At 44.8% G+C, this 26,387-nt stretch overlaps 1 protein-coding gene across 1 annotated transcript in view; it reads right to left on the minus strand.

Moving 5' to 3' along the window:
• LOC311240569 (RNA pseudouridylate synthase domain-containing protein 1-like) overlaps positions 1-10,167 on the minus strand; it is a gene marked incomplete at its 3' end in the record, with an annotated part of 38,843 nt that extends 28,676 nt beyond the window's left edge. Inside the window, 3 exon segments of the mRNA XM_084329145.1 lie at positions 3,773-3,791; positions 4,113-4,303; positions 10,090-10,167. Of these exon segments, the coding sequence (XP_084185271.1) occupies positions 3,773-3,791; positions 4,113-4,303 (210 nt within the window). The 5' untranslated portion in view covers positions 10,090-10,167.
• Between the last annotated feature and the right edge of the window lie 16,220 nt (positions 10,168-26,387).

Raw genomic sequence — 26,387 nt, forward strand, 5'->3', positions numbered from 1 at the left:
TAAATAATAATGATAATAAATCATTTGAAGTTTGAACTAATTTTTTACAACTGAGATAGAGTAGAGTCGATAACATTTTTAGAGACTAAAGTACAGAAAAAAGGTACCGTTGGGTACCGGTTCACAGGTACTGGTATCGGTTCAAATGTGAATGGTACCCAACCCTATATAATAATGCAGGACCTCTTTAGGGGGTCTTTATTCGGCATGCAACAAACTGGACATGCAATTGGAGCGGCACACACACACCGGGATACACACACACACACACATGCATTGTCTTTTTCTCAGTCACCGATGCGATTGAGTCTCTGCGCCTAACCCATCCCGTCGTCCTTCCCCCCATGGGCAGCCGGGAACAGATAGGGCGTCAACGTGAGCCGCGCCCGGGGACCAATCCAAGTGCTCCTGTCCGTATTCGTCAAGGACACCACAGCGTTAGCGATCTGTTGTTGTGCATGTTTTTCCATTGGGTTTATCTTATCGGGGGGAAACCCTTGTGAGCACAGGGAGAACATGCAAACTCCACACAGAAAGGCCTGGGAGATCCCCCACCTGGGTACCATGAACCCTGGACCTTGCTGTGAGGCGACAGTGTTAACCACTACACCACTGTGCCGTATACAGCAGCAGAGTGATGGATCTGTTACAGCAGAGTGATGGATCTGTTACAGCAGCAGAGACATGGATCTGTTACAGCAGCAGAGACGTGGATCTGTTACAGCAGCAGAGTGGTGGATCTGTTACAGCAGCAGAGACATGGATCTGTTACAGCAGCAGAGACATGGATCTGTTACAGCAGCAGAGACATGGATCTGTTACAGCAGCAGAGACATGGATCTGTTACAGCAGCAGAGTGATGGATCTGTTACAGCAGCAGAGTGATGGATCTGTTACAGCAGCAGAGTGATGGATCTGTTACAGCAGCAGAGTGATGGATCTGTTACAGCAGCAGAGTGATGGATCTGTTACAGCAGAGTGAAGGATCTGTTACAGCAGCAGAGTGATGGATCTGTTACAGCAGCAGAGTGGTGAATCTGTAACAGCGGAGTGAAGGATCTGTTACAGCAGCCGAGACATGGATCTGTTACAACAGCAGAGTGATGGATCTGTTACAGCAGCAGAGTGATGGATCTGTTACATCAGTAGAGTGATTCTACAGTATGCGTCACATTCAAATCAAAAAGGGTTGCTGGGTATACTATCTATTTTTATGAATAAAGTCAACACAAATCCTTTGGTTGTATGATAATGTCTCACACCTCTGTATCACTGGTAATGCTAACCTGCTAGTCATGTTAACCACCACACCAAAATACATGCATGCTAGGTTTCCTGCCATGGCCCTTGACCAAGGTGCTGGCATTACAATTAGAGTTGGTCCCCGGGCGCCACACTGTGTGGCTGCCCACTGCTCCTAAATAGTTAGGACGGTTTTCTCCAAGGGGATTATAAAAGGTTCCACTTAACTCAACAACTTAACTAAAAAAATCAAAATTAAATTTTAAATAAATTAGAGTCAAACATCAAGGATTATGGTGGTATTGTGCCCAACACTGCAGTGGTCTTCCCATTACTGCAGTACTGCAGTGTTTGTTGCCACCCGATCTCTCTCACACACACAGACTGAATCTCATGTATTTATAGACAGAATGAGACACTTGGGCTCTCCACTAGCTACTAAACTCCCCCTCCGCCACCACTCACCCAAACACACACGAGTCTCATATATTTAGAGACAGAATAGACATAGACTTTATTGTGCCAGGGGGGATTCCTTTTCATATCACTGTGTACTCATCAGACAACAGTCCCTGTAGTCCCAGACTGATATTTACCCACATACTATCTGTGGTACATTCTCCACTCCTTCCTCCCCTTTAAATTATCTCCCTTGATGCACCTGCCAATGCAAGAGGCTCGGTATGAGCACGACATCTCAAATCAATACCAGAGTTGGTTGACCTATGAATCACTGTATTCACTTTTTAAAATGAATTTCCTTATTTTTATGTATATAATCTTTTTTTTGCAGAGGGGGGGGGTTGTCTGTCTGTCACTTTATTTTGATGTCTGTCGTCCTTGGTATTCCGTTCTGTGTTCCTAATGGATAACTTTCAAGTACATATCATTTGTAAATGTTGGTGGCTTAAACAATGTTTAAACAAATATAAATATATAAAAATCAAACAACAACAGTAAAAACAACATCATATCAAACAATACATACAACAGCACACAGTAACAACATACAATAACAGACAGCAGGACACACTCAGTCCTGTTCAGCGAGGCCTTCTGTCTGCAGCGATCAGGCTTTTCACAAAGCGAGCCCTTCTCTACCCCAGTGTTCTGTATCTTAGCCCGGAGGGCAGTAGGGTGAAGTAGTGATTGAGTGGGAGTTTTATGTCCTGTTCTATTGAGGTTGCAATGCGTGCAATGGCCATATTGTTAGAGGTGCTGGTTACGCGCGTGAGTTTGGCCCTGTTACTAACAGTAATAATAAATAATGCTCTGTACATCAATAGGAGGAGATTAATAATGCTCTGGTACAACAGTAGTAGATTAATAATGATCTGGTATAACAGTAGTAGATGAATAATGTTCTGGTACAACAGTAGGAGATGAATAATGCTCTGGTACAACAGTAGTAGATGAATAACGCTCTGGTACAACAGTAGTAGATGAATAATGCTCTGGTACAACCGTAGGAGATGAATAATGCTCTGGTACAACCGTAGGAGCAAGAGAGTCCTTTAACTCTTTCAGTGCCACTCACGAGATTTCTCGTGTTTTTTTATAGGTGGTTGCTAGCCACTCACGAGATTTCTCGGAATTTTTTTTTTTTTTTTTTTTTGCGATCTGAAAAATTATTGCATCACCCGAGCCTACCCGAGTATTGCCGAGCTGCGCCGGTGATCACTGTGGAAAAAAAGCGCCCCCTGTCGTCTCCCAGATGACATAAGTGATTTTGGAATGGACTCAATGAAAATGAATGGGGAAAAAAATCCGGTACTCCACATTTTCCAGTTCACTGATCCAGCCGGGGTTACTAGAGTTCATTCTGGAGCCTCAGATCTCCGCGGATCATGGAGAACCACTGTGTCGCGTTGGATCCATACACGTATCGATTTTTCGAATGGTGATCAGGAATTGGAATATACCAGTTGATACCATCTGATGTCAGGTAAGGACTCTATGTTATCAGTGGTAGGATAATCAGAGTAATTTTGATGAAGTTATAAGCTGTTTTGTGAAATCTCTTCTTTCGTTTCACTGTAAAAGTCCGAGAGGAAATCAACAAGGCGATTGTCCGCGCGCGGCCGTAATGTGCGTGCGTGCACGTATAATATTGATCATCTAGTGTTTATTTGAAAACGATTCATAAAAAGGCCGACGAATATCAACGTTGTGGAATATTCCACTAAAAGACGATTTTCATAGAATGCTCCAGAATGAGTTGTTTTTTATATCAAAACGGGGGCTTTTCTAACTGCTCTGAAACGGCAACGACGCGATAAAAAAACAATCTGCCTTCACAGCACTGTCTGGAACATAGTCTTTGATAATGCGATGGGCAGATTAGACACATAGCCATAATTTAAAACATAGATTAGGCGATATTAACGTTAACATTGGCGCGGATGGTGGCATTCAAGCGGTAAAATGGAAACCAGGCATGGCATTTAAAGAGTTAAGCTTACAGATGACTGAATAAGACACTTAAGACACACACACCCACCCACCGCCGCCACCACCCCAACACACACACCTTCCGATTGCTGCTGCATCTGACTGGAACACATTACAAAACACTCACTGCCTCACTGCTTTTAAACAAAATCTGCAACCAATCATAACCGACTGTTGCACCGGCGGAGTGCCTCCCAATCGCACGCATAGCCTCTCTCTTCTCTCCTCCCCCTAGGCCCCCTCACCTTTTTATTACACCCCCCCCCCCCCCCCCCCCACCTTAAAACACATTTGCCTTTGGATCAGGCTGCTTTTGTATATACGAATTTGTTCTTAATTGATTGCCTGGGTAAATAAAGGTTAAATAAAAAATTTAAAATTTAAATAAAATAAAAATACTCCCTCCCTCTCTCTCTCACCTGAATCCATAGTAGGTGTTGGGGTCAGCTAGCAGGGGGAAGTGGTGTTTAAGCTGTGCCTGCACGGTGAGCTTCTCGTACCACATCTTGCTGTCGATGCGGACGTCCCAGTGCTTGTTCACCACAATGTAGTCGTCACTTTGGTGCAGCACCTGTAGACCGTCCAGGCTAGCCGGCTCTGGTGCTGCCATCTTCACCGAAGAGAGACACACACAGCTCACACAAACACAGCCCTGGAGAAAGAAGGTTGTCCGTCTTCTCAACATCAAATAGTCTCGTTCAAGTCTCTCTCTCTCTCTCTCTCTCTCTCTCTCTCTCTCTCTCTCTCTCTCTCTCTCTCTCTCTCTCTCTCTCTCTCTCTCTCTCTCTCTCTCTCTCTCTCTATGGGTAACGCATGTATTCCCGGTAACCTGCCCCATTTCTAAGCCATATAACCCAGGACGTTATACATAACATAAAAGGCTTAATTTTCATGGCAGATGCATGATATGTTTTGGGCATGATCTTGGCACCCCAATGAACAACCAAAATGAGTTTCGTCTTTTGTGGCCAATTATTTTAGGAGATAATTACGTTTCACATATTGATCCCAGGTTACCGCGAATACCTATCCTCACAATTCCAGATAAACACTTAAATCTCCTATTTTACTAAAGATTGGTGAGATTTTATTTTTGGAAATCATAACAGCAATAATAAGGGTTAGGTGTAAACCAGAATTACTAGAATGTGTTGTGTTTTGTCTGTTAAAATGAGCAAAAACAAGGAAAGGGTATTCCCAGTAACTTAACAAACAAGTGCAAAAAATACAGTTCTAGAACAAGTATTTTAATTTTTTCTATATTCAAGAAAGTGGAAAGGAACCCAACATTTTCAATTGTCTGCACACAATCGTTGTTTTGTTATTCCAAGATGGCATTTGAACTGAATTTTGGAAAAAACAGGTATTCCTGGTCACCATGCCCCTAGTGTGTGTGTGTACTGTATGTGTGTGTGGGTGGGTGGGTGTACACTGTATGCGTTTGTACAATATTTGTGTGTACAGTATGCATGTATGTGTATGTGTACAGTATGTGTGTACAGTATGTGTGTGTGTACAGTATGTGTGTGTACAGTATGTGTGTGTACAGTATGTGTGTACAGTGTGTGTACAGTATGTGTGTACAGTATGTGTGTGTACAGTATGTGTGTACAGTATGTTAGTACAGTATGTGTGTGTACAGTATGTGTGTACAGTATGTGTGTGTGTACAGTATGTGTGTACAGTATGTGTGTACAGTATGTGTGTGTGTGTACAGAATGTGTGTGTGTGAGATAACACAGTGTATCTTCATTGATCTCAATCAGCTCTGCTCTGTTTTGTCTCGTCAGCACTTTCTCTGCCCTGATGAGACAAGATACAGGAGCTGGGAGGGGGGGGGTCACATGTAGGGGGGGGGGCACATGTAGGGGGGGTCACATGTAGGGGGGGTCACATGTAGGGGGGGGGGGGGGGGGCACATGTAGGGGGGGTCACATGTAGGGGGGGCACATGTAGGGGGGGGGTCACATGTAGGGGGGGGTCACATGTAGGGGGGGGGTCACATGTAGGGGAGGGTCACATGTAGGGGGAGTGTGTGTGTGTAGCTTGTAGCTAACGGCCTCGGCCTCCATGATGTGTTGTTAGCTTGTAGCTAACGGCCTGGGCCTCCATGATGTGTTAGCTTCAATTAATTAATTACCGGAATACATATAAGTTACCGTGAATACCTATATGGTAATGGTATTCCTGGTAACCTCTCCTTTTCACAAGTCACCGGAATACATATCAATATCTAAAGTTACCGTGAATACCTATTTAGGTAACCAAGAATACCTAGGCATGGTATTCCTGGTACCTCAAGGTATTCTCGGTTACCCATAGGTTATGGGAATACCTTTTTACAGATCTCTCTCTCTCTCTCTCTCTCTCTCTCTCTCTCTCTCTCTCTCTCTCTCTCTCTCTCTCTCTCTCTCTCTCTCTCTCTCTCTCTCTCTCTCTCTCTCTCTCTCTCTCTCAGTGCATGCTGGGAATGAGATTGGAGATATTGGAGAGGTTGGAGATTGGAGGTGTAGTGAGTTTTTTTCTATCTTTATCTGTCTATTTTGTTAATTTGTTTATGGGATATTGTATTATAAGTGTAGTGTTGGCTTGCTGTGTGTTTTGGTGTGTATAGGGTTAAGTGGGAGTGTTTTGTTTGTTTGGCCGCATCGGCCAGGCTGTGCTGCTGGATGACGTCAGACGCCAATATGGACTTTTCCAAAATTGGTAGAAAGCATGGTATCAAGATATCTGTTCCTAATGTGTCAGTAGAGGACTGCAGTTTGGCAGTTGGAAGTATTGTTGGACATAAAAGCATTAAATCACCTGCGAGAATGAATCAAGGAGTAGTGATTTTTCTTGACTCATTGGACAAGGTGCACACACTGGTTCAATCGGGGATAAGTGTTGATGGGGCTTTTCTTTCTGTAGAGCCGCTCTCCACACCAGGCAGAAATGTCTTTATTTCCAACGTTCCCCCGTTCATCAGTGACGAACTATTGAGAAGTCAACTAGCACGACATGGGAGGATAATTTCCCCTATAAGAAAAATGTCGTCGGGATGTAAATCTCCGCTTTTAAAGCATGTTGTCTCACACAGGCGGTTTTAATGATTCTAAACAACAGCGGAGAGGAGCTTGAGTTGGTTTTAAGATAAAGGTTGATGAGTTTGATTATGTGGTTTTTGTGAGTTCTGGTAATTCGGGGAAGTGTTTCGGATGCGGGGAACTGGGTCATATCTCCCGAGATTGTGCGGGGAGAGGGGCAAGGCGACCTCCGCCTCAGCCCCAGGAGGAGCGCGGGGCTGGGATCAGCGCAGGTAGTGGTACAGAGGAGGGAAGAGTGTTGCAGCGCAGAGCAGAGAGCAGTGACGACAACAGAGTCCCGCTGCAGACCGCCAGCAATGTAAATAGAGTCCCTTTGCAGACCGACAGTAGCGCAGCAGATAGTATCCAGCTGCAGGGCCACAGAACCGGTGTAGCAGGTACGAAGCAGAGCCTTGGTACAGAGGAGGGAGGAGTGAGGGAAGCTGCCCCCCCCTCAACTAGTGGCGACTGTGGGGTAACAGGGGGTGGTGCGGGTGGTGCAGGTACAGAGGAGGGAGGGGTGGGAGACGCTGTTCCCCCCTCGACCAGTGGTTGTGTAGGTAAGGAGGTGGGAATCAGAGATGCTGCCCCCCCTTCAACAAGTGGCGAGGTAACAGGGGAGAGCAGAGGTTTTTTTGTCCCCCCAAGCCCAACACCGCGTCAGGGTAAAAAAAGGAATCAAAAAAATATGACAAGTGAAGTAATAGGGGAACATTTGAATGTGGTGGACAATGTACACAGTCAGACAGTGGATGGCGTGGTGGGAAGTGATGGAGGGGTGGGCTCTCAGGATAAGGAAGGAGTGACAAGTTTGGTCAAAGAGAGTCAGGAGGGTGTAGAAGACACAGGTTCCTCTCAGTCCAGCATGGACGAGGATGAAGTTGAAAAACAATGGGGTGAGATTGAAAAACAATGGGGGGATGACATCTCAAGTGTTGAGGAAGATGAGTTCCAAAATGCTTCTCAAGTGTCTGATTCACAACGGAAAAATTGTGAATTTGTGTCAAAGTGGAAGATTTTTTTGAAGATTTGGAGATTTTTTCAGCAAGGACTCAAATGAGGTCGAAGAACAATGGGGGGTACACTTCCCAGGAAGTTTTTAGACTGAGAAAGATTGTGCAGAAGCTCAGAAAACTGGATAATATAATGTTACCATGATAATGGAGCTTCTGATGTGTGGAGCCCGGCTGGACATTCAGGAAGGGAGTAGACCTGGGCTTGGACAGTGTCTGCAAGCAGTTGGGACAATGACACTGAAAGATGTTGTGAATGTAGCCGGGTCAGAGGAAGTGGCTTCTTTATTGGGGCTGAGAACGGCCTGTCACAACAGGGTCTGTCTGGACGATTGGACTGAAGCGCGGAGCGTCTGGGAACAATACCTGTTGCAGGATTATTTCGGTGGAACGGAAGGTCCTGATGAAGGGGATCTTTTTTTTCATGAGCTGGATATAAAAACTGACACAAATGGACTGACGGGACCTTTTTGGGTTGCTCATATGTTGTTCTTGATGACATATTATGTGTTGAATGGAAGTATGGATACTTTTTTTGTTTGGGTGGAGCTTCAATGTTTTTTTGTTGTGTTGCAGACGGACAGGTGTATTTTAGCATTTTTTTTATTGTGAGATCTCATGTGGTTTTAAGTGTGATGGGGACATATGTTGCCCGATATAATGTGTAGTTAGTTGTTTTAATTGTATTGACATACACATTGTACATTGTAATGAGAAATATGTAAATAAATGTTTTTCTAAAATCAAAAAATCTCTCTCTCTCTCTCTCTCTCTCTCTCTCTCTCTCTCTCTCTCTCTCTCTCTCTATTATATCAATTCACATTGATATCGCAATTGGAAATCATGCAATATCTGCATTTCCCCCCATAATATTAGAGAATTTAAGACTGATCAGAGTCTAGGTGAGATGTGCTTTACACCCAGGAAGACTAAATCCATAATATGATATCGGTCATCGCTGGGAGATCCAATAGGGGACAATGTAATATCTTGGGATATCCTACACTTACTCTGCATAGTGTGAATTGGTGGCCTTTCAGTCTTGAGCCTCACTCACTCACTCCTATTCATGATTTATCAGTGGTCACCAACCCGTCGATCTTGATCGACTGGTCGATCTTTGAGACTGTCCCTGTAGATCTTTCCATGAAAATTTTTAAGAAAAAACCCCCTTTTTTTTTTTTTTTTTTTTATTATCTTACCCTGAGAGTCCACATTACAGTACTACTTTTTTTTTGATGTGAAAAGTGATGCTGCACTTAGCACTGACTGAGAAAGTACACATACAGTTCTACTTTTGTTTTGATGTGAAAATGATGCTGCACTTAGCACTGACTGCACTTAGCACTGACTGCACTTAGCACTGTCTGAGAAAGTACACATTACAGTTCTACTTTTGTTTTGATGTGAAAAGTGATGCTGCACTTAGCACTGACTGAGAAAGTACACATTACAGTTCTACTTTATAAAATGCTAATTGTAAATATGTTTGTCAATGTTAATAATATGAGAAAGTCCACATTACAGTTCTACTTTTGTTTTGATGTGAAAAGTGATGCTGCATAAGATGACTGCACTTAGCACTGACTGAGAAAGTACATAATAGTTCTACTTTGACGTTTTAATGTTGGACCAAAGCATTGCATGTAATTAGAATACAGGCAAATAAAAGTAATTTAGTTTAAAGTACAATCTTGGCTGTCTTTTTCTCTCAACGCTTCAATAGGTAGATCTTGCCTTCACCAAAAAAAATAAAGTGATCTTGGGCTTAAAAAGGTTGGTGACCACTGCTTTACATCATGACATCCCACTTTTACATTACCACTCTTACTGGTGCTAGAGGGCGCTCTAATAATCAAAGAATAGGGAGTTGGAGATCTTTCCTTAAATAGTTTTTGGTGTAGCTAGGAAATGTTACAGATACAGACCCACCACACTGTGCACTGTCTATCCGTATGGTGTATGTCATATATGTTATGATGAATTGAAAATGGGGGACCCTGATGTAAACAAGACGAAAGTCTTTCTCTGGTCTGCATCCCCTTAACAATTGTATGTATTGAGCTGTACTGTACTGTACCCATTCTGCAATCTGTTAATAAAGTTTTCAATCAATCAATCAATCAATCAATCAATCAATCAATCAATCAATCAATGCCACACACACAGAAACGCGGTGACACAACTAGCATGCTAGCGCAGTTAGCCTACTAACTATCATGCATTAACATTGCCTCCTAAATGTATCTAACTAGCCAGACAAACTCCTGTAGCTACCATGACGACCACAACATACGGTTTACGTTTAAGCAGTTTACCTTAAAGACGAGGAAAACACAGGCATGTGTTAAATATACAGATGTAAACAAACCACCCAACTGAGATGAATGGGTCGCATGGTGTTTGCCAACCCGGAAGACGCGCATGCGCATTTTGCATTTGGGAGCTAAAGTCAATAGTATCCATCTGCAGAACGTCAGCCCCAGCACTCTCAGTCCCCGCGCTGTCAGGCCCTAAGGCTTATACACTTATTAGTCTTGCATATTAACTCGACATTTACACATAGTCTTCAACATGTCACGTAAAGGAGAGATTACTGAGCTAGAACAAGAAGATGACACAATAGCTCCAAAGGAACAGATCATCGAACAGGTTGAAGAGGAACCTAGAAGCACAGAAGAGTCCCAAGAGCAGCCCGAAACGTGTAAAGACGGCGACACCGCTGAAAGGAATACAAGAAAAAGTGGAAGAATCATAACTCTGACAGAGAAGGGCAGAGGGATGCAAGAGAAGAAAATGATAGGACTCCAACGAAAGTTCCAAGTCATATACAAGACATGGAAATCAAATGTGAGAAACGCCAAGGAGATACTATCGCAAGCTGAGACATATGAAGAACTACGACAAGTTGACACCCCAGATCAGGAAACCCGTAGGAGAGTCGATCTGTGCTCACAAACATCCCAGATCATCTTCAAAAGAGCCTCAAGCCGACTGTGTGGAACACCTGAAGATGAAGATGACTATCCTGAAGACAGTACTCTATACACAGGAAGTAACAACTCTTACTTCTCTAACTCAAAGAAGACCTCCGTACGTTCGAAAGGGTCCACAGCAAGACGCCAAGATGCTGCTGCCGACGTCGCTGCAGGCCAAGCTGTTCTCAAGCTAACAAAAGAGCAACACCAAGAACATCGAGAAATACAGCAGCTGGAAGACGAAGCTAAAATACAGATAGCTGAACAAGAAGCAGCAGCTGTCCAGCGTCGCTTGGAGAGAGAGAAAGATGAGTTGAAAAGAAGAAGGCAGCAAGAGGAAGATGAGTTAAAAAGAAGAATGCAGATGGAGGAAGAGGAAGCTACAATCAAAGCTCAATTGGTATCGCAGCATACAGCCCTCCAAAGAACCCTGGATGAAAGGAAAATAAGGGTACAGCACCTGGAGGATATGAAAAGTCTAAATGCAGCCCAAGCAAGAATCCAAGTGTACGACCAAGTGGCGACTACAGAAGAAGAAGAAGAAGAAGAAGAAGAAGAAGAAGAAGAAGAAGAAGAAGAAGAAGAAGAAGAAGAAGAAGAAGAAGAAGAAGAAGAAGAAGAAGAAGAAGAAGAAGAAGAAGAAGAAGAAGAAGAAGAAGAAGAAGAAGAAGAAGAAGAGAAGCTAAGCATCGAAGTGGATAGCGAGAGGAGAGCAATCAACCAAATACCTGCTCCTACAACTCCTCCTTCCCCGTATGTGCTCTCTGCACCAAGAACTGTAGCCCCCCTCCTGGGTGAAAGTACTTCAGAGCTCGTCAGGATCCTAGCTGACGCAGTGAGTTCAAACAGAATCCCCATTCCCGAACCTGTAGTATTCAAATGTGATCCATTACTATACAGTGACTGGAAACTATCATTTCAAACTCTGATAGATCAGAAGAACATCAAGGAAAATGAAAAGATCTACTATCTCCGCAAGTATGTAAACGGAGATGCAAGAAAGGCGATCGATGGCTATTTCCTACTCGGCACAGAGAACGCTTATGTTGCAGCGTGGAAGCTTTTGAACGAGAGATATGGAAACCCATTCACTATCGCACAGTCCTATAGAGAGAAGCTCAACGAGTGGCCCAAGATCGGACACAAAGACAGCCTCGAGCTCAGAAGCTTCGTTGATTTTCTCCGCAGTTGTGAGGCGGCTATGATTCACATAAAAGCCCTGGAAATCCTGAACGACTGTAATGAGAATAGGAAGATTATCTCCAAGCTTCCAGACTGGTTGATGGCCAGGTGGAGTAGAAAGTCTGTTGAAATGGAAGATCGGAATGGCCATTTCCCAACTTTCAGCCAGTTCATCGCGTTCCTGAATTACGAAGTAAGGATCGCCTGTCACCCAATTACCTCCATGCATTCAATCAAACAAGGCGAAGCAGAACACCCAAAGGACAGAAGAAATAGGACCGTCGGAGCAAAGGTACTGGCTACAAGCTCCAACGAGAAGACGGTCATGACATGTATCTTCTGCAAGAGGGATGGACACACCTTGCTCAAATGCAGAAGGTTCATGAAAGAAGGAGAACAAGAAAAAAACCTCTTTCATTAAAGAGAACAGGCTGTGTTTTGGTTGCCTTAAGCCTGGCCATCTCTCAAAGGATTGTAACAAAAAGAGTGAATGCGACGTGTGCCACAAGCGGCACCCTACATCACTGCACTCGGATAGAGCCAAGGTGTTGTGAAGGATCAGATTAAACCGAATATATATATTTATTTATATATATATATTTAAATAGTGTTTATATATCGTTTGATATCCCCTGTATATTCCTTGTACAATATGCACTGAATATCCCTTTAGTCTACTAAACAGCCCATAATAGTTTCATTCTACCATTGGACGAGAACCTGGCGCCAGGTTGCCATACCCCTAGGTTCAAGTTCAATCGTGCCGCCCAACATGTCGTGGCAAGCCCCGGTTCCGCGCAGGAATATGTCTGGCGAAATACGAATGGTACTATTTGTTCATAGCGCATATATATATGGCGCAAGTAAAGTAGAACTTTCTTTTAGTCCAGTTCTTTACCCTCCAACAGAGTGACAGACGCGAAGCCTCCCCACGACGCACGTGTGGTGTAGTAAGGCCTACTTGGCCCCAGAATAGGCATTGAGATATCGTGTTGATTAATAGTTGAATAGTCATAGTTTGGCACTATACCGTCGAGTTGGACGTATTCTATTAAGCTAATAATAGTCTATTTATGTATGGTGCATCGTTCGGTTAGAGTTGTAGAGTTATCAGTACCCCCATCGTTCCTGACGTTATCTGGACGCTTAACCAGGCTGGGCAGACCCCTAGTGGTGCTTGCATCCGAGGAGCTCCGGGCCAGGGCGACTGGACCTGTATATTGGATTACTCTACCCGGACGACGGCGAGCCTTCCGCGGCTTGGATTATGCTTTGGGTGCTTTGATTATTCCATGGATAACGGCCAACACTGCGGAGTGTTGGAACTACCCCCCGGAGAGGACTCCAGGTGAGACGGCGCTCTACACCAGTGAGGTCGCCTCACGTCTCTCCGTTGTGGACCGGCAGCTACCGTCCACCAGAGGGTCCAGCTGTATTCGTCTGCGGACCGAGGTTCTGTGGGCACCGTGTTCAAGACTTTGAATTCTCCCAAGAAACCGTCGGCCAGATGGGATACCGCCAGCGGCTTCTCTAACCCCCCCCTCCTACTGTCTTACAACCAGCGGGACCCCCCCCCCCTTAGTGTATCCAGCTATAATCATTTAAGTACCATCGCTATAGTTTCCTAAATATCCAGGTTGTATACTTACTCCCTGCGTAATCAGAGATTGGACATTCAATGTTGATTTACCTACGAATACTCATTTGCCATACAAGTGCATATTTCAAATCATAAGTGTAAACAAGTGAACGTTGTATATACCTTTTGCTATATTAAATATTCGATTTGTACATTTGTGTGGATTCGTTTCATCAGGTGGGAAAGTGTTCATCATACTTATATCATGTACTGGATGGCCAGAAGTTAAAGTACAAGAGGTAGTGGTATTAAATACCATATCTAACAATACAGTCAGGGAATTGTACCCCTCAGTTACACAAGGAATACAGGAAACCTACACACGTCAGAGAAAGGGAGTACCAAGATAAAGAGGAAACTAAATCGACGCTTCCTGAAATACCCATTACAGCGGCTACGACTCACAGAGCCATGGTTGGTAATGTTGGCGCGATCACCTCTGCAATCATCCCAGTCTGGCTATCATCAACAACCTGCCCAGCAGAAGAAGTCCTTGTGTACGCGCTGCTGGACTCCCAGAGCGACTCGACCTTAATTCTAAGGGAAGTCGCCGACACGTTGAAAGCCAACAAAGACCAGATCAAGTTACGACTCACCACGATGACTGCAACCTCTACAGTAAACTCTCTAAAAGTGAGTAATCTACAAGTATGTGGCTACAATACAGGCAAGACGATATCCCTGCCACCAGCCTATACAAGAGAGTTCATCCCAGTCAACAGAGCTCACATTCCAACGAGAGAAAAAGCAAAGTCCTGGTCCCACCTGGAGCACCTTCAGAAAGACATAGCACCTCTGTTGGACTGCGAAGTAGGCCTGCTCATCGGGTATAACTGCTCCCAAGCGCTTCTACCAAGGGAAGTTGTATCCGGCAAATCGAACCAGCCCTACGCACAACGGACGGACCTAGGATGGAGCATCGTGGGATGTGGAAGTCCCTGTGTTGATTTCGGAGATGCCATCAGAACAAGTCATCATATAGAAGTAAATAAAAGTGACACCGGATGTTGAGTCTTCAATCAACCTTCGAACAGAAGTACACTATGTAAATCGGCTCAAAGTGAAAGAAGTGACTCCTACAGAAATACTAAAGGCCCTAGAGTCCGACTTCTCAGAAAGGTTCAAAGAAGATAATCCCATCTCACAAGATGACCTGAAGTTCTTATCAAAGCTGAAAGAGAACATCACACAGAAGGAAAACGGTCACTTTGAGATGCCCTTGCCGTTCAAAAAAGAACAACCAGAGTTACCTAACAACAAGATCAGCACTATCCACCGCCTGAAAGGTCTCGAAAGAAGACTGAACAAAGATGGAAATTATTACAAGGACTACTGTACCAGGGCGGTCAGGTGGCGTAGCGCAGATTGCGTTTGTCACCAACGCCGGAGACGCTAGGATTCGCCTGTTCGAATCCAGCTCACAGCTCCGGCGTTGTCACCAGCTTGGCTGGCCGTTCACACTAATACAATTGGCAGTATTAGAGGGTGGGAAAAGCTGGCGGGGTGGGTCCGGGTCGTTGTAAACAGCGACTCCTACAGTTCGGTCGGGGCGCCTGCTCAGCGCGGATAGGATCTAAGGGGGGTAGTGTGATCCTTCCACACGTTACACCCTCTCAGTGAGAGTCCGCGCTGCCAGGTGAAAATAAGCGGTTTATTGGCTAGACGTATGTCGGAGGAAGCACGTGATAGCCTCCACTCTCCCAGACCGACTGTGGGGGATAAGTGCGCAGCGACCAGGAAGGGGATTGGGAATTGGCATAACGACTAACATTGGGATGGGAGAAAATTGGAGGAAAAAGGAGGGGGAAAAAGATAAAAAAAAAAAAAAGGACTACTGTACCTTTATGGAGAATATCATCTCTTGTGGTGACGCAGAAAGAGTCCCTGAGGAAGAGATAGACAACAGCCCGGCCTGGTACATACCTCATCACGGGGTGTATCATCCGCAGAAACCAGGAAAAATATGCGTCATATTTGACTGTTCTGCTCACTTCCGAGAGACTTCCCTCAACGACCATCTGCTCACTGGTCCCGACCTAACAAATGCACTGGTTGGTGTCTTGTGCCACTTCCGAAAGGGCTCTGTCGCAGTCATGTGCGACATCGAGAAAATGTTCCACCAGTTTCAAGTAAGAAAAGAGGATCAAGATTATCTACGCTTCTTATGGTGGGAGAATGGCAAAATGGATACAGCACCATCAGTCTACAGAATGATGGTCCACCTGTTTGGGGCAGCCTCGTCCCCAGGCTGTGCCAACTTCGGCCTAAAACATCTGGCAGCGCATGGAAAAGGCCAGTTCAACAAGGAAACCAGACGCTTCATCCAAAGTGATTTCTACGTGGACGATGGTCTGGCAAGCGTGGAACGTGAAGACAAGGCTATAAGACTTGTCCAAGAGTCAAGAGAACTCTGCAGCACTGGGAGGTTGAGACTGCACAAGTTTGTCTCTAACAACAAAAACGTCATGGCAAGCATCCCAGAAGAAGAATGTGCTGTAGTTAAGGAACAAGACATGGACTTAGGAGAACTACATGTGGAAAGAGCTCTTGGAGTAGAGTGGTGTGTTACATCCGACACCTTCCAGTTCAAAGTCCAAGTAAAGCCCCATCCACTGACAAGACGAGGCGTGCTCTCTACCGTAGCCTCCATATATGACCCCTTGGGGTTCGTGGCACCCTTCGTCCTCCTCGGGAAGCAAGTTCTCCAGCAGATGTGCAGAGACAAAGTCGACTGGGACGATGAACTACCAGAAGCCCTAAGACCTCAGTGGGAGTCATGGCTCAGAGACCTCCCCAACTTGTCCGAGACACACGTACAAAGATGCTACGTACCTCTAGATTTCGGCGATGTCAAAGGCTACGAACTTCACCACTTTGCAGATGCAAGCGTCACAGGATACGGCGGATGTTCTTACCTTCGAACAATCAACGAGTCGGATGAAGTCCATTGCTGTCTAGTAATGGGAAAGGCAAGAGTTACTCCAATGAAAGTTACAACAATACCAAGACTCAAACTCGCTGCAGCAGTTGTTGCCGTTCGAACCAGCGACATGCTCCGGAATGAGCTCGAAATCCAAGATCTACAAGAATCCTTCTGGAACGATTCCCAAGTTGTTCTTGGCTACATAAACAACAATGCTAGAAGATTTCAAACCTTCGTAGCCAACCGCATCGAAAGAATTAAGTCAAGTACAAAACCTGAACAGTGGTTCTATGTTGCTTCTGAGGACAACCCCGCGGATCACGCTTCTCGAGGTTTGACTGCAGATCAACTTAAGTCCTCAAACTGGTTCACCGGACCAAAGTTTCTTTGGCAAAAGGGTCCACTCCTCAGAGAATGCAAGAAGGGAGAGGTCAACGAAGATGACTCAGAACTTCGCAAGGCTCTCGTGTGTAACACTGAGACAAAGGAAGAGAGATCTTTACTAGACAACCTGAAGAAGTTCTCTGACTGGACAAGAGCTGTAAATGCAGTGGCAAGGTTAAAGCGAATGGCCAAAGAACATAAAGGTCTGAAAGAACGCACCAACGAAAATACAAGTATCGAAGAAAGAAAAGAAGCTGAGCTTGCTATCATTAAGCTTGCTCAAGAAGAGGTCTTCCTGGCTGAGCTAAAAGAACTCAAGCAAAAGCAGGAACTTGTCAACTTAAGCAAGGTGTCAGTAGTCAAAGTGATGCGATGCTGGGTGAGCTCAAAATCAAGAAGGCCACAGGTGTAGATGGCATCAGTGCCAGGTTTCTGAGGGATGCAGCCGGAGTTATAGCTCCATCAGTAACCCATATTATTAACCTCTCCCTGGACCTAGGCAAGGTACCCACCGACTTCAAGAATGCCAAAGTCATCCCTATATATAAAAAAGGGAGCAAATCTGACCCCAGCAATTATAGACCAGTCTCAATTTTAAGTGTTATCCAAAGTCCTAGAGAAGTCCAGGAATATGCAAGCAGCCATGACCTCCTGTATGACCTCCAATCCGGCTTTATGAAGTCGTACTCTACTGAAACATGTCTTCTTTATCTTACAGACAGTATCAGGAGGGAGATAGATTCAGGTAAGCTGTGTGGGCTAGTTCTTCTAGACCTACAGAAGGCTTTCGACACAGTGAACCATGACATACTGCTCTCCAAGCTTAAGGCCTTGGGTATGTCTGAGACAGTGGTCAGATGGTTCTCTTCCTACCTTGCTGATAGGGTGCAGCGGGTTGAGGTCAGTGGCGCTATGTCAGAGGCCAAGCCCATTGTATGTGGGGTCCCACAAGGAAGCGTGCTAGGACCTCTCCTTTTTTAATGTACATAAATGACATGTCAGCAGCATGCTCATGTAACTTGTTTTTATTTGCAGACGACTCAGCCCTGCTAGTCTCACACAAGGACCAGAACACACTAGAACAGATGCTAGGTGAAGAACTTGCAGGGGTCAGCAGGTGGCTTTCGGACAACAGGCTTTCTCTTCACCTAGGTAAGACAGAGGCAGTACTATTAGGCTCCAAGCCCAAGCTCAGGAAAGCACAGGAGTTTAATATCCAGCTAGGAGCTGTAACCCTAAAACAGCAAAAAAAAGCGAAGTATCTAGGCTGTATGATAGACGGGAGCCTAGATGGGGAGGCTATGGCCTCCCAAGTACTGGGCCCGCACCAGGTACCTAGCTAGGAAAGCCAACCTCCTTGGCAGAGATAGCCTCAGGCTACTAGCAAATAGCCTAGTACTCTGCCACTTTGACTATGGTAGCGTGTCGTGGTTCGAGGGCCTGTCGGTGAACATAAAAAAGAAGCTTCAGGTTTCCCAAAATAAGCTGGTAAGGGTGGTAATGGGTCTTGGCCCTCGCTCCCACATAGGGAGGAGTCACTTCCAGGAGCTAAACTGGCTTCCTATGGAGGCCAGAGTTACCCAGCTCAGACTGTACATAGTGCACAATATTATAAACCAAAGGTCCCCTAGATACCTCCAGAACTACTTCACCCCGGTCAACGAATCCCACAACCACAGAACTAGAGCAAGCATAGCAAACCTGAAGCCTGTTTCTTTCCGATCCAAACTGGGCCAGTGCTCCCTTACTTTGTCTGGAGCCCAAGCTGCCTATCCCCATCAAGCAGAGCTTGAGCCTCCACAGCTTCAAGAGAAGCGTCAGGAAGTGGCTCATGGACAGAATAGAAGAATAGCCCCCTATAGTTTGAATGGGTTTCCAATCAGTTTTTAGTTATTGTGGGGTATACAATTTTAGCGATAGGTTAGTCTTATAATGTTTTAAATGTATGAGTGTTGTGTATTGTCGTGTTTTTGTTGTGGCCTAACAGCCCTGGGACCATGACGGAAATAAGGGTTTTACTCTCTCATGTTATCCTTTGGATCCTTGTTGTGTGTTTTTAATCCATCTGTAGCAGTCTGGAAAATATGGTATATTATTCAGAACTGCTGACTGTGTTTTATATCCCTCTTGTACACAAAGACATTCTAACTAGTGTCCTTGATATTCACACGAACAATGACACAAGCGTCCCAATCCGAAGAGCACTGGAACATGGATTATAAATGACAGTACTGAATCATATTCTACAATGCGTCTCCCCTTGTGACTGGCAGGCGGGACCAGCAGGGGGCAGTAGCAGGCAGAGAGTGGCGGAGAGAGTTGGGAAGTGATATATGGAAGAGACCAGCGGAAGTCGTTCTCTTCGGCAGTGAACTTGACAACGAGTAGTCGCAGCTAACGGGGGCTCTGGATAGCCCTGTTGCTGACGTTATGCCAGAGGGCCCCGTGAGAGGACAACGGGTGATAACGAGTACTGGCTAGTGGACACGATATCCTAGCAGTACCAGCGGTAGTATATGAACAATAAGTCCAGAGCCAGGCACTAGCAATCGAGTTATAGTAGTTACAGTGTGCGGTATAGGTAACGTGCGGTTAAACAATTATCCAAGTCTTTAACTACCGAGTTATAGTAGTTACAGTGTGCGGTATAGAGTGCGCGCACCAGGACGAGCGTGGGCCAACAACCATTCTGCTCCGGCTGACTTCGACCAGACCTGCAACCGGCTGCCTGCATTCAGCCTGCTCCGGAGGACTTCACTCAGACCTGCACCAGGCTGCCTGCGGCCGACAGGAGTTCCGCCCATCCAGCAGGGGTCGTCATCACTCTGTACATGCTCTCAGCCGGCGCTGCCTCTCTGCCTAGCTCCGCCTGCTAACATCCTCGCCGAGAGCGTTCGACGCCATCTTGCCTCCCGGACAACAGTGAAGTGGCGAGGCGGCCATTTCGGATGAGTACAAATGAGCATTGATGCTCCCGATTCCTTATACAATACACAGTGTGGTGCGGCCCGTGGGCGAAAGTAACGTTGCTACTACCAGTTCATAGGGGTACCCCGAACAATATATGCCGGCATTAAGATAGGACTTTACCGGTATTTTGTGGGCTCACTCTTTTATTTCATTCATTTTCTTTGAGCGTGATAAAGTGTGTATTTCATAATATTTCCCGTTCAGTGAATCCCTTTTATTCTCCTTCCCTATGCTCCCCCTTCCTTCCCCATATTACCAACCGGGAACAGTATAAGTGTAATTCCTTAGAGAAGGTAAATACTGTGTTCCGCCCAGACGTGGGCAGCACTTAGTCTGGGTACCTTGAGAGCACTTGGTGCCTGGGTGTAATACTATCATTGATTTATGCCAGTGTAATTATTGTGTGGATACCCATGGTGCAGTAATCACCAGACGTAGCATTGTTGTAACTAGGCTGAGTTACAATAACATCCATCCAGAACGGGAGCACTGTGTGCGTGTCTTTTATTGAACCTAACCCTAATCCTAACCCTTTGATGTGGGTAATATATTTATCATTAACCCCTTCCTATCCTACCTTCCATTTCCACTGTAAGGTTTCTGGTGTTACTGAGGGAGGGTACTGCTTGCGGGGGGAACCAAGTTATTTCTTTACCATCCAGTCATTAGGTGTGGGAGGGCTAAGGAGACAATTGTGGAGGGTGAGGGTGTGTTGGGGAGTACTGCTGACTGCCCCAGAGAGAGGGAGGAAGACCAGAGTACCGGACCAGGTTTGTAAATCCTGGGCCTCATACATTCCCACTGCCAGTCTCCAGTTGACGCTCCGGACCCCAAAGACGGAGGTGCAGCTGGCCAGAGTGCTACTGTGTCTCGCTACCTAGTGACCGCGCACCACAGTTCCCACGAAGCAGGGATAATCCACCCTGCTACACATCAATAAAATAAAATCAAGTCAAGACAAAGGGAAGTAAGCTACAAAGGCTAAGCCCCTTCCTGGACGAAAACGGGATCCTCAGGGTGGGAGGGCGTTTAGGCCAAGCGGAGCTACACCCACACATAAAACATCCGGCGATACTTCCACAGAAAAGCCACATCTCATCCCTAATCATCAAACACTACCACGAAAAGATCCAACACCAAGGGCGTGGAATGACCACAAACGCACTCAGAGCTAATGGATGGTGGATTATGGGATGCAGCAGCGCTGTCTCGTCACACCTCTACAGATGTGTCAAGTGCCGAATGTATAGACGACCCCACGAAGAACAGAGAATGGGCGACCTACCTCAAGATCGGATGGAAGCAACTCCACCTTTCACCTACACCGGGATAGATTGCTTTGGCCCAATCTGCGTAAAAGAAGGAAGAAAATATCTAAAAAGATATGGACTCATACTCACCTGTCTATGCTCAAGATCCGTTCACATAGAAGTGATTGACGATATGACTACAGATTCATTCATCAATGCACTCAGATCATTCATTGCGATCAGAGGAAACGTTCGCCAACTCAGATGCGATCAAGGAACCAATTTTGTTGGCGCAAGAAGAGAATTTACAGAACTAATGAAGGGAATGAGTGAAGAAAGACTGAAGGCTCTGGGATGTGAGTTTCTCATGAATCCTCCAGCGGCAAGCCACATGGGCGGTGTATGGGAGACGCAAATAAGAACGATAAGAAGCATATTGACTACCATACTGGACCAGTCCTCACAAAGGCTTGACAGCACCTCTCTCCGGACGTACCTGTACGAGGTCATGTCCATAATAAATAGCAGGCCGCTCTCCGCTGAGTTTCTGAATGACCCATCCGGACCTGACCCTTTGACCCCGAATCACATTCTAACAATGAAATCTACAATCATTCTGCCCCCACCTGGACAATTCATCAAAGAAGATTTGTACCTACAAAAGAGGTGGTGCCGAGTTCAGTATTTGGCCAACGAGTTTTGGACAAGATGGAGGAAAGAATATCTTCTCAACTTACAACAGAGACAGAAGTGGTGTAAAACCAGAAGGAACTCCAAAGTCAATGACATCGTCCTTCTCCAAGATGAATTGACACCATGCAACGAATGGCAACTAGCAAGAGTCACTGAAGTCTACCCAGGACAAGATGGTAGAGTCAGAAAGTTGAAGCTGCTAGTAAGCCACACCACATACAATAGCAAAGGGAAAGCTACAACCAGTACGGTGTATTTAGAGAGACCAATACACAAGATCATTACATTAATAGAATCAGACTAGAGCACTAGTGAGTCATTTAACATTAAGTTGTTTTGGCACTTACCCATTTTCTGCTTGCCTTTACTCTAAAAATAGGAGTTTTGTTTTTTGTTTTTGTTTTGCACTAAAGGGAGATACTTACCTGGTTGAATCCAATTGGTCCTAGAGACATATTCTTTGAAGTATCCACAATAAGAAATTCCACATTCTATAAGTATGTGCAATAAGACATTCCACATTTATTGGTATGTGTAATTGGTGGGAGTGTAACTGCAGCTATGGTTGGTTAATATAGTTATTTATGTTTACAATTTATATGCTTATTTTGTATAATAGTAATAATACACTCAATTGCTTTTCAATGTATTTCTTATTTGTTTTATATAAGATATATATTAGTGGCGCACTGTTTTTTCTATTTTATTTGTGCAATTACCACATCTCACGAGAGTTGACACCCCTGGTATCCGGTGACGTGTTTCCGCCTTCTCTCTTGCGTTGGAACCATGAACTTGAGTGGTAATGAAATTACCTGCCGTTCTAATAACTAAAGAACAATCCATCAAGCCAACGTATCAAGACAATCTTCCAAGAAACTGACAGAAGACACACTACAGTAAAGCATTGATGTTCTCATGTACTGGCATGCAGCCAATAAGGTATTGATTGATGGAGATAACAATTGTGGTATATGTATAGTGACGTTTCAATCATTGGTAATGGACTTGTGATAGTAATGGTATCTTTTGTATGCATTTGTACTCATACAGATTTTACGGTTTGGATGAAGTTTTGGATGCTTCTTCATTCAAATCAGTTCAAGAAATCAACTTGTGTTTTGCGTCGTGCCCGAGTGTAACTGAGGGGTACAATTCCCTGACTGTATTACTAGATATGATACTTACTACCACTACCTTTGTACTTAATATTCGGCCACCCAGTACACGGCATAAATATATTATCATGAACACTCTCACGTAGATGAAACGGATCCAACACAAATGTACGAATTAGAAACAGGTCTTTATTGCCTACACAGCGATGGTGTGTAGACTAAACACTTAATCACTTAATTACATTTATGAATTGAAATAGTATGCACTTTTATGGCAAGGAGTATTCGTCGGTATATCAATAGATAATGTCCAATCTCTGAAGGCGCAGGTGGTAAATATACGACCTGGAATAGTTAAGGAATAACAGCAATGATACTTTAATGATTATAGGCTGGATACACTAGAGGGGGTTAATCCGGTCGCTTGTAAGCCGACAGGAGTAGGAGGGGGGGGGGGGTAGAATCCAGCTGCCTCGTCCGGCCAAGGGTATCCCAGGAGAACCCACTGTAGTGCCATTCAATGCGCCGGCGATCCTTGGACCACAGATGAAAGCAGGTGGACTCTTTGTGGGCCGGCTCTCTCCGGTCCACGGGGGAGAGATGTGGAGAGACCTCGTCTTGCAGAGCGTCTCCTCACCTTGTGTCCTCTCCAGGGGGGGGGTTCCAACACACGGTAGTGTCGGGGGTCTTTATCCATAGAATAATCAAAGTATCCAAAGCATAATCCGTGCCTGGGAAGGCAGGCTGTCGTCGGTAGAATAATCCGGTATACAGGTCCACTCGCTCGTCGGCTCTGGGGCTCCTCGGGTGCAGCTTCACATAGGGTCAACCACCCTGGGTAAGCAGCCAGTTCTCTGCCCGAAACGATGGGGTACTGACTACGGTAGTATTCTCACCGCACGAAGCACTATATATTAACAGACTATTATTAGCTTAATAGACTACGTCCAACTCGACGATATAGTGCCAAATATGACTATTCAAATATTAATATACACGATGTCTCAATACCGATGGTAGGCGAACTTGGCCTTACTCCCACACGTGGCATCGCGGGGAGGCTTTATGTCTGTGACTCTATTGGAGGGTAAGAAACTGGACTGAAAAGAAAGTCCTACTTTAGTAGCGCAGTATATATACGCACTATGAACAAATAGTCCCATTAGTGGTGCGGTAGCCAAATTCCTACGCGGAACTAGGACTTGTTCGTACATGTCGAGCGGTACGTTTGAACTGGGTCTGAGGGGTATGGCAGCCTGGCACCAAGGTCTCGACCAATAGTAGAATGGAGACTATTATGGGATGTTCAGTAGGCTAGAATGGATATTCAATGCATATTGTACAAGGAATATACAAGGGATATCAGGGAATATTAGAGAATATACAAATACAATTAAATATATATATATAAATAAATATATATATTCGGTTTAATCTGGCCCTTCACAACACCGAGGATGTCACAGATCTGTTTGATAATGTCTAGCTCAGGAAAGGCTAAAGTAATCTTGTGTGCATTTAACGCCCTGCTATCCTCAAATTTACAATTTGCATTTGGTTTCCTTGAGGTCAATTTCACCCCAGCAATTTAAACCTCTAGAAAATGATTAAAATTGTAACCAAAGTTTATGTCTGGGGTGCACGGGGTAAAACAATTAGATTTTAGAATATTTCAGATAATGAAATTAAATGTTCATCATCAACTATCTAGTTAGTATTTATAGGTACATTGAGTCCATCCTCACCTCCTCCATCACAGTACACTGCAGCCACAGCCAAGGACAAAGGCAGGCTCCAGCGTGTCATCCACTCTGCTGAGAAGGTGATCGACTGCAATCTGCCATCCCTGGGCCCCGTTCCCCGTACCTGGATAACTGAGTTAGCCGGATAACTTTCGGTCAAGTCTGACTTAAGCCGGACTTTCCCGTTCCCCGAAGCTGGATTGTCTAAATCACCATGACAACAGATCAAAAAGTTTGAGCCTGGTCGAGAGCAGGGTTTAAGTTCAAGTTAGCCGGATGAACCATCGCCACGCCCCCGCAAAGAAGTGACAGCGCGTTTCCTGAAATTATTCCCACAGTCTAGGATCTGCATTATACCATTCTGAATTACGTGTTTGTGCTCCATTCTTCCAGAGGGGGCTTTTGAAATGTAAAATAGACCCAAAATGCTGATACTAAATTCACTTTGTCCTAAATAATGCACGTTATATACCGTGGCGCTCGCTCGGTGCGATGTACACATTATGTGGTTATTTTAACAACGCGCAGCATTGCAAATGTGAATCCCGCGGGGATATCCTTAATGATTGAAACCTATCGCTCGTTTGGCTCTGATTCCTTTCATATTCTCCGCTGTGGATGAGGAGCGAGGAAGGAGAGGAGCGCCTGGATTTTGTTTCATTCAAGCATAAAATTGAAGTGTCTATGCGTGGATTGTGGATCTTGTGTGATATTGTAACTGGGATTAAAATGTCTGATGAGATGCGCTGTTTGACGGATTTGAGAAATTGAATGAGCCGTTGACGTCACATTAATGAATGAGAATAAAGAGATAAAACTTCATTCAAAATAAAGAATATTCTAAACACGGGTCTCTCGTTCATTAATGTATAAACAATGAATTTATCCCATCTGGCACAGTGGCGCAGCGGTAGTGCTCAATCCTGGCAACCCGGCGACTGGTGTTCGAAACCCCGTGTTTCCAATATAATTTTTTGGAATATAATATTAATGATTATACGCAAAGGTAGCCTAGTTTTAAGTTAAAATATTATAAATCTACATGCATTGAGGATGTCATTCCTTATATAGCTCTCAACGTGCACCAAATTGAATTATTCCTACATTGCAAGAAGAAGGAAAAGACTAGGTTTCGAACCCCGGTCGTCTGCGTGAAAGTCAAAAGAAGAACCCGTTACACCACAGTGGAGATAAGTAAAAGATCGACCATACATCAATCAATGGGTAAGAGAGCCGTATCGTTATTCTGTATAACAGTTTAACTAATTATTTTCGCTAGCAAGATCTCATTTGATTATTCAATCCAGCAGGCAAGTTTAAAGAAATATAATCTGATTGATTGAGGTAATGAGGGACTTAAAATTAGCCTATAGATAACGCATTTAACTTGTCGGCGAGGCGATTGAGCCGTACTGCAATATGTTAATAAAGTTTTAAATCAATTAATCAATCAATGCCGCTAGAGAATCAGGATCTCTGCTATCGATACGTGCTGGCTTTTCAACTGAAGCGGCCGCGCGCACTTATCCTGGGTCTCAAGTCTGGTTCTAGTTAACGAGACTGAATCCACCTTCGAGGAACATGAAAATCCCGGCTTCAAACATCGGGTTAACTGAAGCTGGATAATGGCCCTCTTGATCGACTTAGTTGAACCAGGTACGGGGAATAGGGCCCAGGACCTGTACGCCTCCAGCACTCGGAAGCGTGCAGGTAAGATTGTGGCCCACCCCTACCACC

Source organism: Notolepis coatsorum (genome assembly GCF_963971535.1).
Source record: "Notolepis coatsorum genome assembly, chromosome: 14".
Taxonomy (NCBI): Eukaryota; Metazoa; Chordata; class Actinopteri; order Aulopiformes; family Paralepididae; genus Notolepis; species Notolepis coatsorum.